General features: G+C 41.9%; 2 protein-coding genes across 3 annotated transcripts; one reads left to right on the top strand and one right to left on the bottom strand.

The window, feature by feature from the left end:
- Positions 1-8: 8 nt before the first annotated feature.
- On the top strand, positions 9-7,097 carry rnf115 (ring finger protein 115). The gene is made up of 9 exons (XM_034610723.1): positions 9-151; positions 2,350-2,408; positions 2,581-2,635; positions 2,878-3,161; positions 3,332-3,400; positions 3,494-3,566; positions 3,654-3,747; positions 4,387-4,502; positions 5,870-7,097. Exons 1-9 carry the CDS (start codon positions 74-76, stop codon positions 5,987-5,989), a joined length of 948 nt encoding a protein of 315 aa, XP_034466614.1. The 5' UTR covers positions 9-73; the 3' UTR covers positions 5,990-7,097.
- A 105-nt stretch (positions 7,098-7,202) lies between these two features.
- Positions 7,203-13,090, bottom strand: gba (glucosidase, beta, acid). 2 transcript variants are annotated; one of them, XM_034610721.1, is made up of 12 exons: positions 12,959-13,090; positions 12,801-12,869; positions 11,965-12,165; positions 11,734-11,880; positions 11,267-11,400; positions 11,022-11,194; positions 10,851-10,940; positions 10,613-10,760; positions 9,371-9,595; positions 8,751-8,914; positions 8,533-8,649; positions 7,203-7,911 (listed from the first exon to the last, which is right to left on the bottom strand). In XM_034610721.1, the coding sequence occupies exons 2-12, from the start codon at positions 12,862-12,864 to the stop codon at positions 7,806-7,808; spliced, it is 1,569 nt and encodes a 522-aa protein (XP_034466612.1). In that variant the 5' UTR covers positions 12,865-12,869; positions 12,959-13,090; the 3' UTR covers positions 7,203-7,805. The 2 variants fall into 2 exon arrangements, with proteins under 2 accessions (XP_034466612.1, XP_034466611.1); XM_034610720.1 differs by having other exon boundaries at positions 11,965-12,156; positions 12,792-12,869.
- Positions 13,091-13,514: the final 424 nt, after the last annotated feature.

The following is a 13,514-nucleotide window of genomic DNA, read 5'->3' on the forward strand; positions in this document are numbered from 1 at the left end:
CCGGGCTGGAGGCGGACAGCTGTCGTCGGTTTTGTGGAGGACCGACGTCAGTGTTTGTGCTGCTCTGGGGAAGATGGCGGAGGCTGCGGCTGTTCCCCCGCATCGATTTTTCTGCCACTGTTGTAAAGGAGAAGTCAATCCCAAACTGCCGGTAAGACGCACGCCTTCCTCCCCGCGCCCCTCGCGCTCTCTCCTACAATTTGTGCGGTTGACAAGTCAGCCGTGGTCCGGAATACCGTTTGTTTCGCTCGGCTGCTACAGCTAACCCCTAGCTAGCCTGTTAGCATGTAGCAGCGTTTGTTGTTGTTCACTCGCTAAATAAACTCCTGACACTCGCTGGTATCTTCGTCAAAAAGCAGACACGTAAAGCGAATGTCGACATGTTTCACTGGATCGCGTGTAGAAGTCATTATTTCTCACTGTGGACACTCGACAGTTGACATTAGCTCAGTGTTGTTTGTGTTGTGCTCGAAACAACACAAACAGCTGAGAGACAAGAGCTGTGTGTTACTACTTTGTCATTTAAATTGGTGTTAGGCTGTATTGTAACGTCGGGTTGCTTTCGTTTTCAGAGTTTGTGTCTGGGAAAACATTCCTGGCAGGAGAGTTGGGGACTTTTCTGCTTCGCGATCCCGTTTAGTTTCAATTTTAAAGTTAAAGGTGAAGCCAGACTGAAGAGATCTATATCTGGTCAGACTTTTATTAACCTTCAGATGCTTTAAAATGCATGTCTACTGCCTATGCAGTGAAGATTTCACATTTAAACAAAAACATGTATGAATAAAGGTTTAAAGAAAGGTTCAGATTACAATGCAAGAAAGGAAATGGCTGAATTAATTAAAAGCAAGATCATAAAAACAAGTGTTGAGCAGTTTTTTAAACGTGTCGACAGAAGACAAATTAATAGCTCAAATTAATCCATTCAAACACAACAGATCTGCAGGATATTCTAGCTTCAATGGTAATATGTTCAGGTTTTATTAAAACTAGCTTCAAGGCGTGTTGATTCAACTTGTGTTTATTCTGGAAGCTGTAATGCATTTTACAGACTGGAGCTGAAATGATTAGTCAATTCATCAGTTAGTTGATTGGCAGAATTAATCTGAACCATTACTGCTAAAGCTTTTTTCATTTCCTATATCTATCCTTGTGTTTTCATATGGTGTATTATAAGGTGTCTGTTCCTCTGATTTTATAATATGGTTTTTTTTTTTACTTTCCTTTAACTATTCTTGTGCTTGTACATAATGTATTGTGTACTTTTGTGTTAAGAAAAGCGCCTTAAAATAAAACATATTTTTGTTATTAATATTTTCAGTTGTTCACATGATTTGCTCTTTGTCATCATCTTACATGTAAACGTTTAGTATCTTTGGGATCTGAAGACGTTGACTAGTTCTTAAGGAGATTGTGATAAACACTTCTATTTGTTTAATTACTGTATTGACCAAATCATTTATCTGTCAAACTATTAAATCACTATCAGATTAACCAAAACTGAAAATGCTGAAGAGACTAAATCTTTTTTGTTGTTGCGGCTAAGGCTAATTCCTGTCTGCTTTGTCACTGACTCTCTCAATCCTATTGCATGTCTTTACTGAGCCAACACAGTTTATAACCCCACGACAACTACAGTGTATACCAAGGATCATCTGTCAATCATTTGTCCATTTATACAACAGAGAGGATAACCTCTGAGTGAAGACACGCAATTAACATGATTATTCATCTACAAATTGAACATAATAATGATAAAACTTAAGTATCTGTCTAATCTGTCACAGCCCTGTCTGTATATTAAATGACCTCAGGTTGAGGAACTCTTGCTTACATTGAGTGAACAACACGTGATCTGGCTGAACCAGCGGACAGGAGTCTTTTCCTCATTCTGTTAGAGTGGTTTTTAAAACACTGAATACATTAGGTGTGGTTGGCCGACCAGCTCTTCCTACTGGGTTACATTCATAAAACACAGGCCATCATACAAATATGACTGATATTATCCTCTGACACAGTGTTGTGTTATGTCATTGTCAAAGCCAGTCAGCAAAAAGTCTTTACAGTGATTTATGATTCACTCCAAGGGCTGGGTGAATATTTCCAGTTACCAGCTTGTCACTACTGTGTGTTCAAGTATAGTGTAAAGAGACATTTCTAAAGCAAACGTTATTTTTTTGGTTCCTGATTCTCTAGGTTGAAAACTTGCAGCTCTTTACTATTTTATACCATTGTCAACTGCTATTGGAAAGTTTGCTAAGGAAATAAGACATTTGAATGTGTCACCTTTTTCTATTTGTCTGTTTTTTCCTCACCTCTGTGACTCAGTCTTTGTTTTGCGTCTCTTTGCAGGAGTACATCTGTCCGAGATGTGATTCAGGGTTCATAGAGGAAGTAACAGAAGACTCCAGGTAAGAGATGTCTATTATTGTAGTTATCTACTCCACACCAAGTTCATAGAAAAGAAGACATGTTAAGTCCTGTTAGTGTTAGTCTACATGTTGCGCTGTTGAAGTTTTGAGGCTCATTCTGCAGTTTTGTCGCAGGTTAACACTAAACCGTCTTCTGTCCCCTTTTTCTCAGTCTCCTAGAGGGTGGTGCAAACGGGATAGATGACACAGCCACACAGTTTGCAGAGGTACAAGCTGACACACATGTGTTTGGAGAACGCGGTGGGGAAGTGTGCAAAGGGGATGGATTGCGATCATTTCATGTGTTTTAATAACTTTTTTACTCCCCCCTGCCTTTCCCCCCTTTCTTCATCCCCTGTTCATCATTTTACTATTGCTTTCTCTAATTTCCCTCCTTCTGTCTGAAACCCCATCTTTCTTCAAACCTCTACCTGTTTTCCTTCCCTGTCGTATCCTGATATTCCCGTAGCTATGGCACCTGTTGTTACTGGAGCGGCCATTTACAACAGACAATGACACCCCTGACTCAGAACCTCGGCTCCCTGGAGGACGGCTGGGAGGTCTCAGTGACCTGGGGGGGTTGGGAGGGGGACCAATCGGGGGGTCAGTCCCAGCAGGCCTTGGGGGACCTATGGGGGGTCTACTAGGAGCCGGGGATCACTGGGGACCGGGACGCCCACCTCGCCTGCACAGCCAGAGAAGATACCGGTCTAGAGGCAGCAGCAGGCCTGACCGCTCGCCCGCTGTGGAAGGGTGAGTAAATGTCTTCTGGCTTCCTCAGCATCCTCTTGGCATTTTTCTCCGCCTCAGATACTCCCACTTATTATAATGACAGTGCTATTTATGCCTCTACAATCCTGACTCTTCTTATTTTTGGCAATGACATTAACTTATCTGTATTTTCTCTTTTCACTGTGTGCTAGGATTGTGCAACAGTTTCTTGCTGGCCTCTTTGCCAACTCTGGAGTCTCCAGCTCACCTCCGCTCTCATGGTAAGATGACATTACAGTAGCATCACAGTGTCTGCCAGGGTGGCAGTGTTGGTGCTGTTTTTGATCAGCCTGAGTCATCTGTATCTTTTTCAGGACAGGGATGCTGCACTCTAACCCTGGGGACTACGCCTGGGGACAGGGAGGGTTAGACGCTGTGATAACACAAGTAAACCAAACTTATAAGAACATCGGACTTTGTATTTGTGTTGCTGTTTAAATGGTCTTCAGTTTACATGTGTTTGTTTTTCTGTAGCTACTAGGTCAGCTGGAAAACACAGGACCTCCTCCAGCAGAGAAAGAGAAGATCTCTTCTCTCCCGACTGTCAATATATCTCAGGAACAAGCAGGTAAGAACGCAGAGTTGTTTGTTGTGCATCCTTAACTACAAATTTAAATATTTCTTGCTGGACATGTATAAAGTTGTACACTTTCAGTAAAACAAATGGCCATGAACACATTTGTCATTATGTAAATAGATGCTTATTTGGTTAGAAGCCTGTGCAGCATTCAGACACAGCATGAACAGGCAGTTGTGTTTATATTCTGTTGCCGCCTGCCAAGAGAAGCCTCTGAAACTGTTGGTGTTTGAGGAGAAATGCCCATTAACCTTGACAGTATCAACTGTTTGTTCCATAAATTATTTCAAGATGACGTCCTGTCTTTCTGGGCTGCGCCTTGTGTGAATGCTGTGTGTCCTATTTTACCACTGAGCTGTAACATTGTGGTTGATTGTGCAGCCTAGCTGTTGATAGCTGATCTGTTGGGATTAATGACGCTCTATGTGATTATTCAGGCTTTTTGTCTGTGTTTTTATTCATTAGTCATCCTCAGCAGCCTCGTATCACCTCAAGTCCCTGCTAGGAAATGTAATGGTGCTAATGAAGATAGATGTCTCCTGAAGAAAGTGACTGATGACTACCTCTTGAAATCACAAGAATATTAATACAAGGGGAATGATTAAACATGTGCATGGTTTCTCCTTTCAGACTGCTGTATGGAATGTCCAGTGTGCAAAGAGGACTTCACAGTTGGAGAGCCAGTCAGACAGTTACCCTGTAACCACTTCTTTCATTCAGACTGTATAGTGCCATGGCTGGAAATGGTGAGTCACAACAAAGAAGATATACATTGCTTCCTCACATGTAGTGGTGCACACAGTATATGTGATATTAACAGCACTCATGATGGTAATAGGGGACATTTTAACACATGTTTTGTTTTCCTGGGAATCCACATAGAAACCTCTAGGTAAATTTAAAGGGTGATGCTGGCGATATTATATATTTCTGTTATTGTCAATAAATCCCATGAAGACACCAAAAACATCCGATACCCCCTGTCTGTGGAATTAAAGGAAAACATTTAATAGCATCTTATATATGAGAATAATTTCATTTGAAAACCTTAATAATTTCCCAGAACAGCTAAGCACGTAAATAATGCTTCAGATTCATTTGGTGCCCAATGAACATTTCCAGTAGCAGAACCATGTACTGTGCTTGATTATAGCCTGAAAATAAACATTTCCCTCGTTTATTATAATGAAGGAACGTGTTACCTAGTGAAGCGGGTTGGCTCGTTGATTTTAAGGTTTCAAGAATGTTTATTAATTAAACCATTTATTCAATACAAATGAGGGACAAACGTTTGCAGGGAGGCCACGTTAGCAAAAACAAATTGGTGGTTAAGTAAGTAATAAATAAAGAAGAAGCGATTAAGACAGACCAGAGTTATAATACGGTAAATACAGCAATAATAAAATAAAATTTGTTTCACAAAATAATAATATATTGTACAGAGTGATTGTGTTCTTGAGAGTAATAAGCTACATAGAAATGTTATTTAGTTGGAGAGATCATCGCTGGCTTTTGTGCTCTCGTGATACTTGTCAACAATAATTAAAAATGTAGGATATTATTGTCCTTAACCTTAGAATCACTTTCAGTAAAAGAAGGTCTAATAGATAACATTTGTGCAGACATGTTGAATACATTGTTTGATGCTAAATTAGAGAGAAGCTGAATTACCCAAGCTGAAGTTGGACTTGGCTAAGGTATGTTTTGAGTGACCAGACAGGGACTGTTAAACAAATGCATTCAAATCATCATGGACTAGATTTGCACTTGCAAAGGTCCAGCAGTCCCTTTTAGATTCAGTCACTTTATTTAATCAAGATTCATGAATTGGTCCATGGGAAATCAGTGTCAAAAAAATCTCTAAATTCCAACAAGATAATCAAATAAAATATAAAAGTATTATCCAACCCTTTCACTGGGTTTTAATAAAACTGGCTCAGTAGTCTTTGATTAATCCTGCTGACAAACAAACAAACCAACAAACAGCCATGAAAACACAATTTCATTGGCAGAGGTAAAAACAGGAGTAAAATAAGAAGTCCTCTTGTTAAAACTCTTGTGAGAAAACTGCCTAAAGCTAATGTTATGTGCATTCTGTTCCGTGGCCACGCAGCATGACACATGTCCAGTGTGTAGGAAGAGTTTGAACGGTGAAGACAGCAGCAGCCAGCCCCCATCAGAGTCCCCCTCCCTCTCCATGGACCCTCGCACACAGGAGAGATGGTCCTTCTGAGACGCCCACCCGTTTCATCCCTCCGTTCTCCCTGCCTACGTTCACCAACACACCGGGAAGACAAAAGCGCTTCTCTACTTCCCTCTCTTCATCTCTTCATCTCTTTTGCAGTTGTAATCATCTCAGTCTATTGTTTCTTTTGTATTTTTATTTTCTGTTTCAATGCCTTTCTCCTCAAACATGTACACAGATACCTGAACAGACGTCTTAACGCTCAGTTGAGGTCTGCTCGATCTCGTTTTTTTTTTTTTTTTTGCCTAATAACAAACCAGCCTAGATTGATAACGATGATCAAGCCCAAGTCTTCTCTACTTCTTCTCCTTTTCCATCTTTCTTGAAATGCACTGCTGCAATACACTCTTGTGAGGAAACTTTATATCATATACCATTCCCTCTCTAGTCACTTGACGATTCGCTGAAACCTGCAACTGAGCCCTGTACGGCATATTGGAATACAGTAGGGTTTGGCATTTACAGAGCCTGGGCCTAACAACACAAACACCTGCACCCCTGCAATAGAATGTAGAGTTTATTAAGGGTAGAATGTTTTTTGTTGAGATAGTTTCAGGAGGATGATAGGACGTTGGTTATTTAATTGGTAGTTTTTTGGGATTGCATTGTCAGGGTGTTGATGTTATTGCGACCATCCTCTGTAGTGTTGCTATTGGATAAACAACACAAGCGAGTACTTTAGTACTGCTGTCTAAACTATCTATGACATCAAATGGAAGCAAAGGATTCCTCACACCTTTTGGACTCTTCTACGTTTGAAAAAAACAAAAACCAGTAAGGGAATGAAATTAAATATCTATGGAGCTCAACCCATTATCTAATGCTTTAGGTTCCAACATATTCCTCCTTGTGTATATATTCTAAACAGATGGCATCCCTCTGTCATTCAATTCCTATTGTTTATGACTTGTCTTTTGTTTCACATTTTTATCACTTTTTTTGATGTAAATAATTTTAGTCCAACTACTTACGGTTTGCAAAGGAAAAAACATTGAGAATGGAGAAACAAATGTGAAATACCTGGTTATTGAAACTGTATATTATATATATGGGGAAAAAATGTCTATGAGGTATTAATAAATGACAAATTTAAAAAGTTTCCTTTTCATTTCTCACAATCCGGTTAAAACATTTCATTTTATATTCTCTCTGCCCCCAAGGGATACTTACAAACATTAGAAGTGACATGGACTACTTGATTAAACAAGATGTGCTTTATTTAAAATAGCAACAAGCGTAGTCATTTACAAACTCTGTACATTATTTATAGAATTTATTCAGTGCTCTGACATGATGAGGACACTTAAAGCATCTTATTACCTGGAAATTAAGGCATCAGTTACACGGCAGCACAGGTCGTTCTGCTGAGGTGTTGCGTTCAGTAGTTTAAGGTACCATCCCTGATAGGAAGTGGTGCATTACAAAGTGCAATGAGCTGAGGTTAATTTAATTAAGTGACCAACAAAATCACAAACCCTGCAGAAAGGCATGGTAGATAAAACAAAGAATTGCAGCAGTTAATTTAAAAGAAGTGCATTTAAGTGGCTGAAGACGTACTCAAAGTAATGACTATCTTTGGTGATGAGGAGTTCAAACATTAAAAGATTAACTCGTGCACGTTGAAATCACTTCTGTTTCATCTTTCTTTAAATGTACCGCTGCAATACACTCCTGTGGAGAAATGCTCGACTTGATATCATATACCATCACCTCTTTACTCCCCTGACGACTCCCTGAACTTAAACATCTATGATTTTGATCTTGTTGAAACAAATCCCCTGTAAATATGATGTCCTGGTCATAATCAGTGAGTGTTCCAAGCCAGTGTGAGGAGGGAATGAGCCGGAGCAGTGGAGGTGATGTAGCCCACAGCCGGATCCCAAACTTCAAACTGGATCACGGACGACGACCTACAACAGAAAGTGTTCAGTACAATCCATTATCATTTACACATTTAAACCATCTGTATATAAAGATGGACGATATGACCACTCCCCAAAAGTGAAGCCAAAGTGTTTTAATCCCCCCCCTGGTGGCCGGCTGCAGTAGAGGTCATGAAGCAGGCCACCTCCCAAGTTTTTGATCGATAAAAAAGATAGTTTTAACATGCGAGTTAATTATTATCACACTGATGTATGTGCAAGTGGTCATTTTTGCAGTAAGTTTCATTAGTTATTTCAAGCTATAAAATTGGAGTTAAATGTCATGATTGACAGCTGAGACTTACTTGTGATTGGTCGTGTGCTTGAAATCTCTGGATATAAATATCCGCTGTCTACACCGGAAGCCACAAAATATTGGGCGTTGACCCCAGAGACTAAGTCGTCATCAGACCAAAGCCGACGGGCTCCGAGGTTTGTATCGCTGCGACCTCAATACCACGGCTCGATCGCTCCTGTGAACTCTGGTTTCAAATGACGTCGTTTGCACAAGATGGCAGCACGAATGTCCAGGATATTTTGGCTTCATTTCCGGATGCTGGGAAGTCGTCCATCTTTATTAACAATCTATGATTCAGACAGATCCTGTACCTGTTGAGTATGATGAGCACCACTGAGCCGTCTGGTCTGATGAAGGCGGAGAATTCCAGGTGTGTTTCCTGACTGGCAGACACACCCACTCTCTGAGACCCCTCCCACAGGAACTTACTGTGTAAAACAGGAGATTTGTGATTCTCGTTAAACTGCTGCCCACTGAGGATGGAACAGGAGAAACGGGACATACAGTGCGATGAAGGATCATGCTCTACCTGAAATGGGCGATGCTGTAGAAAGTCGGCTGCTTGTAGAAGACGTCACGCCTTGCATCTACGATTACAGGGCTGTCCACAAAGTTTTTAACCCAGTTTGGCCCACCAGTCTGGTCCAATGCCAGGTTCCAGTCAGTCCAGCCCACGACATAGTGATTCAAGTCCTGCCACGGAGAAAACACCCACAGATTAAAATCTATCTGGTGCAACTTTGTTGTAAGATGTGTTATTTTGTGTAAATGAATCAACTGGACTGGAGCCTGCTGTTTTGATTAAATGTCACAAGGACAACACATCTACATAAACAAATTCCTCCTGAGTCTGGAGCCGTCTGGAGGCTGAGTGCACCCATGCAAAATGGACAGAATGGAAGGCGTCCAATTTCCTTTGAGAGAGTGAAGACAGATGAAAGAAAACACCAGTTCCAGCTTGCTCTGATGGCCTGCAGGCAGTTTATGGAGAGTGTGCAGCAGAGTGCGACTTGTACACCTGCACTGCAGTATCAGAGGAGGTGACTCACCTTTCCGGTACAACTCACGGCTTGTCAGGACTCACATCTGCTACTGTGGATGTGACTGAACAAGCACAACCCTCCACAGGTAAGATAAAGAGGGTCTCACCTCTATAATGTCATGTGCGTACTGCTCAGCCCTGCCCCAGCTCCCCAGCTTCACCCCTCTGTCGAGCGGGCTCCACCCGGCGCAGGCCTCCGTGCCGAACAGGTAATACTCTGGGTACAGGTGATGGGTGACTCCCAGGCTCAACTCAGCGGGGACGAAGGAGTCCATGTACCAGTGGACTGCCACGCCGTGAATGTACCTTCCTGCATGAACATCGGTTAGGACCTGCAGGGACGAGGGAAGTGAGTGAGAACTGAGTTTCCACATAGAATGAAGGCAACACAGAGCACCACAGTTATTTTCCAGGGTATCTGCAGGGTTTGGAAAAGCACTGAATTTACTGGGGCTATCTACAGCAGCTTAGAGGCTTCTGAAGTCATAATTTTAGCACAAGTTTTAAGTTAACTTATATTTATTAATCATTTTTTTTAAATGAACCATACATTCATTTTATCAACTTATCTGGGTCCAGAGTTGCATTAAGATAATTGATGTGCGACTGAGAGTAGGGCTCTGCTGACTGTTCCTGAGTCCAGGCTCAAGACTAAAGGTGACCGGGCTTTTGCAGTGAAGGCTCCTCAGCTCCCTGACACTTCTTAAAACATAATTTATGAATCCTAGTACAATATTTTATTACCTATATGTGTTGACTATATTCTATTATTGTATTAATGATGTACTTGTTACTTGTTATAGTTCTGTATTATTTTAATCCCTTATTTGCTTTAGTCCTGAAATTTCTTAATCCTATTCCCAGCATGTAAATCACTTTGTAACTCCATCTATCCATCTTTTGTCTGCTGATTAACTCCACGCCAAGTAGGGTATCCCAGACATTCCTCTCCCAGATACGCTTTCCAGCTCTACCTGGGGATTCCAAGGCGTTCCCAGGCCAGATGGTATATGTAGTCCCTACAGCGAGTTCTGGGTCTACCCCGGGGTCTCCTGCCGGTTGGGTGTACCCGATGAACCTCCTACCTTCCGTAGGCACCCTGAAGGCCCCCTGATTAGAATTGTTACTGTGTTTTGAAAAGTGCTGTATAAATAAAGTTCATTATTATTATTATTGTTATTAATATTATGTTCTAGTATTATCTTACCTGTTTTCTTTTGTTAGAGTATACCTATTATATATTTCTGTGGCTGGAGAGCTCTGATTACGTTTCTGCAAAACCAATGAAAACTCAGGTTTAATTAAGTTTACCGTGGCTTTTTCCACAGTACCTCTGTCCTTGAACTCACCACTTTGGCCCAGTGAGGCAGCAGCAGACGGTTGTCGTCCAGTATGAGGACGTGTGTGTGAGGGAATGATGAGGCATGCAGTGCAGGGCCCAGGTCCAGAGCCACCCAGTCCCGCTGCTCCTCAGGCGTGAAGCCCAGAGCCTGGAAACTGCAGCGAGACAAAGCTTCTTCTCAGTCTGATGTGAAGGTTTAGAACCCATGAGGATGGTTAATAATGTTTCATACTAAAATCACTCACCTGTAGTTTGTCATCTGTCCTGCAGAGGGCTCATTCCCTGTGGTCAAGGCCCAGAAGGTCAAGTTATATTTAGCATATTCCTCAAGGAACCTGAGAGGAAAGCGTGAAGCAACCATCAGAACTCATTTTCCATCTCCTCCTACATCACACTGAGGTGAACCCACACGTCACCTGATATAGTACTGAGCCCATGTTTTATGCTCCTTGCCACCAGGCTGGCCTTTCAGGGAGCCTTTTCCTATGAGTGCACCGTTAGTCTTCATCCAGGCGGGGGCGCTCCAGGCACTGGCCAGAAGAGACAGGGGGCGAGGAGACAGGGCCTGAGCTCGCTGCAGAAGAGGGATCTGAGGAGAGGAAGAGGAGGAGAGATGAGAGGGACTGATGGATGTGTGCGAGACAAAGACAGAGAGACAGACCTTCATGTTGACGTCCTCGGGGGCCAGAGAGAAGTTGTCCAGGTTGTAGTCCCCAGTGGAGTCAGCGTAGGTGTACAGACGCGTGGAGAAATCACAGCTTGCCATTGGGACACGCACAACGCTGTAGCCGATACCTGCCAGAGACACAGCACCAGTTACAACAAAGGCTGAATAATCACTCAATATTCGGACTAATCAAACCCCAGTGGACCAACAACTTTCTGCAGTTATTCACTCCTGGAGCTACAGTAACAATAGCAACAATAGCAACTGGTTTAACTTGCCTTATGCTCATGTGTGAAAAATGTACAAGCAAATACAAATTCAGTCAAAAAATAATAACTAATAAATTTGCATCTACTTCCTGAATATTCCTGGAATGAACATTAACATCCTACTTTTCGGATGCAGCACTGTGGTATTACAAAGCAGTTGCGAGATGAGGCAGGTGACCACATGTAGTTTACCTTCACTGGAGAAATACTGTCGCAGCAGCTGGTCCTGTGCTCCAGCAGAGAGCGACAGGATGTTTATCCCTGCTGCGTCTGTCATCGCTCCACCAAACCCCCGGATCTTCTGGTACTTCTGATAGGGAACGATGGTCAACCTGAGGCCTGACAGAGACACATACACATGAGAGATGCTCTGCACTTGTGCAAACGCCACTGACATCCACAATAAAAGCCCACATCACTCACCTGCCCCGGTGCTGTTCACCTGGACCCGACCCCGGCCCGGCTCCAGTCTGCTGCCCGCCACGCTGCTCAGGTAGGAGGAGAACTGTCCCAGCGGGGGCAGGGTCACTGACCCGACACCGTCACAGTACGTGGAGTTACACTCACACACCACGGAGCCATGGCCAAAGTTCCTGGCAACACATGTGTTGCTTTCTGTTGAGAGAAGAAGACGCAGGAGTGCGAAGTTTTAACGACTGTGGAACACAGAAGAGGAAACGACATTTAAACAACTGCAGCAGATCAAAAGTAACAGAGGTAACAATAAAGGCAGGTCATAGTAAAACTTATACATATAACATCAAAAGACTGGGTGATTGGTAACAATAACAATAGGGATATGCTGTGTGTATATAATACAACATGCACCCACACACACACACACACAAAATAAACATAAAGCAAAGGTTTAAACAGACAAGTGGCCAATCTAGAGTGCGTAGATATACGTAAATGAAATGTGCTTTTTTAAGTTGGCAACATTTCAGATATTTTATGTTGAGTTTTCTTTTTGTTTTGCTTTTTTATCCTCCATATAAACACCCCATGTTATGTTTTCATTTGTTAGTTTTGGGTTGTATTGATCAATACAATGGAACCAGGACTGGAAAGCAAAAAGTTATAATTAAATTACAAGAAAAACAGATATTCTGTGGTTTCAATATTGGAAAAAGTATAACTATTTACATTGAAATTGTCTTGTTGACACAGGAAGTTATTTCAAGGAGTTACGCAGGGATCTGGTTCTCAGCTTAACTACACAACTTGTCTAAAGAGTTGTGTTGTGTTACCTGTTGCCATGCTCACTTGTGCTGTGAGGAAGACAAGAGCCACAAGTCCAGCTGATGGCAGTGACACAGCCATTTCATCTGCAAACAAAGTAGATCCAGTTGCATATGAATGAAACACTGGTTAATTCAGTAAAACAACAACAACACGTCACAGCAGATGATCTCACCTGACAGGGTCCTGACAGAAACTCTGACATGTCCTGGGAATTTATGGAAATACTATTTTCTCTCTACTATCCACTCTCACGTCTCCTTTGTACCAAACCAGTGACCACTTCCTGTAACGACATGTGACTTTGTCATGTGAACACCGGTGCAATAACCGGTACCGGACACCAGGAGGCACTGCACCTTCAAATAGATAATAAAATAGATAATAAATAAATGTGGTTACATTTACCTTTTATACTGTTCTGATCATATTCAAGATCATTTTTTATGTTTTTAGACTTTTGCAGCATGCATGATCCAAATACATATTTCAGTGACTCTGCATCACTTTTTATTAGTTTCTCAAGTTGTATGTGGAAATATACACAACAGTGGCATCCATCTATCTATTTATCCATTTATTCATCTATTCCTCCATCTATCCATCCTACTTGCAATTAAAGATTGTATGAAGATGTTCATGATCAGAACCACTCTCAAGCTGAAAAGAAAAAGATGTAATGTTCTTACAGTGGATTTAAAAATGATCAAGAGAGAAATGACTATTAAACA

Source organism: Hippoglossus hippoglossus, chromosome 16 (genome assembly GCF_009819705.1).
Source record: "Hippoglossus hippoglossus isolate fHipHip1 chromosome 16, fHipHip1.pri, whole genome shotgun sequence".
In the NCBI taxonomy this organism is placed as follows: domain Eukaryota; kingdom Metazoa; phylum Chordata; class Actinopteri; order Pleuronectiformes; family Pleuronectidae; genus Hippoglossus; species Hippoglossus hippoglossus.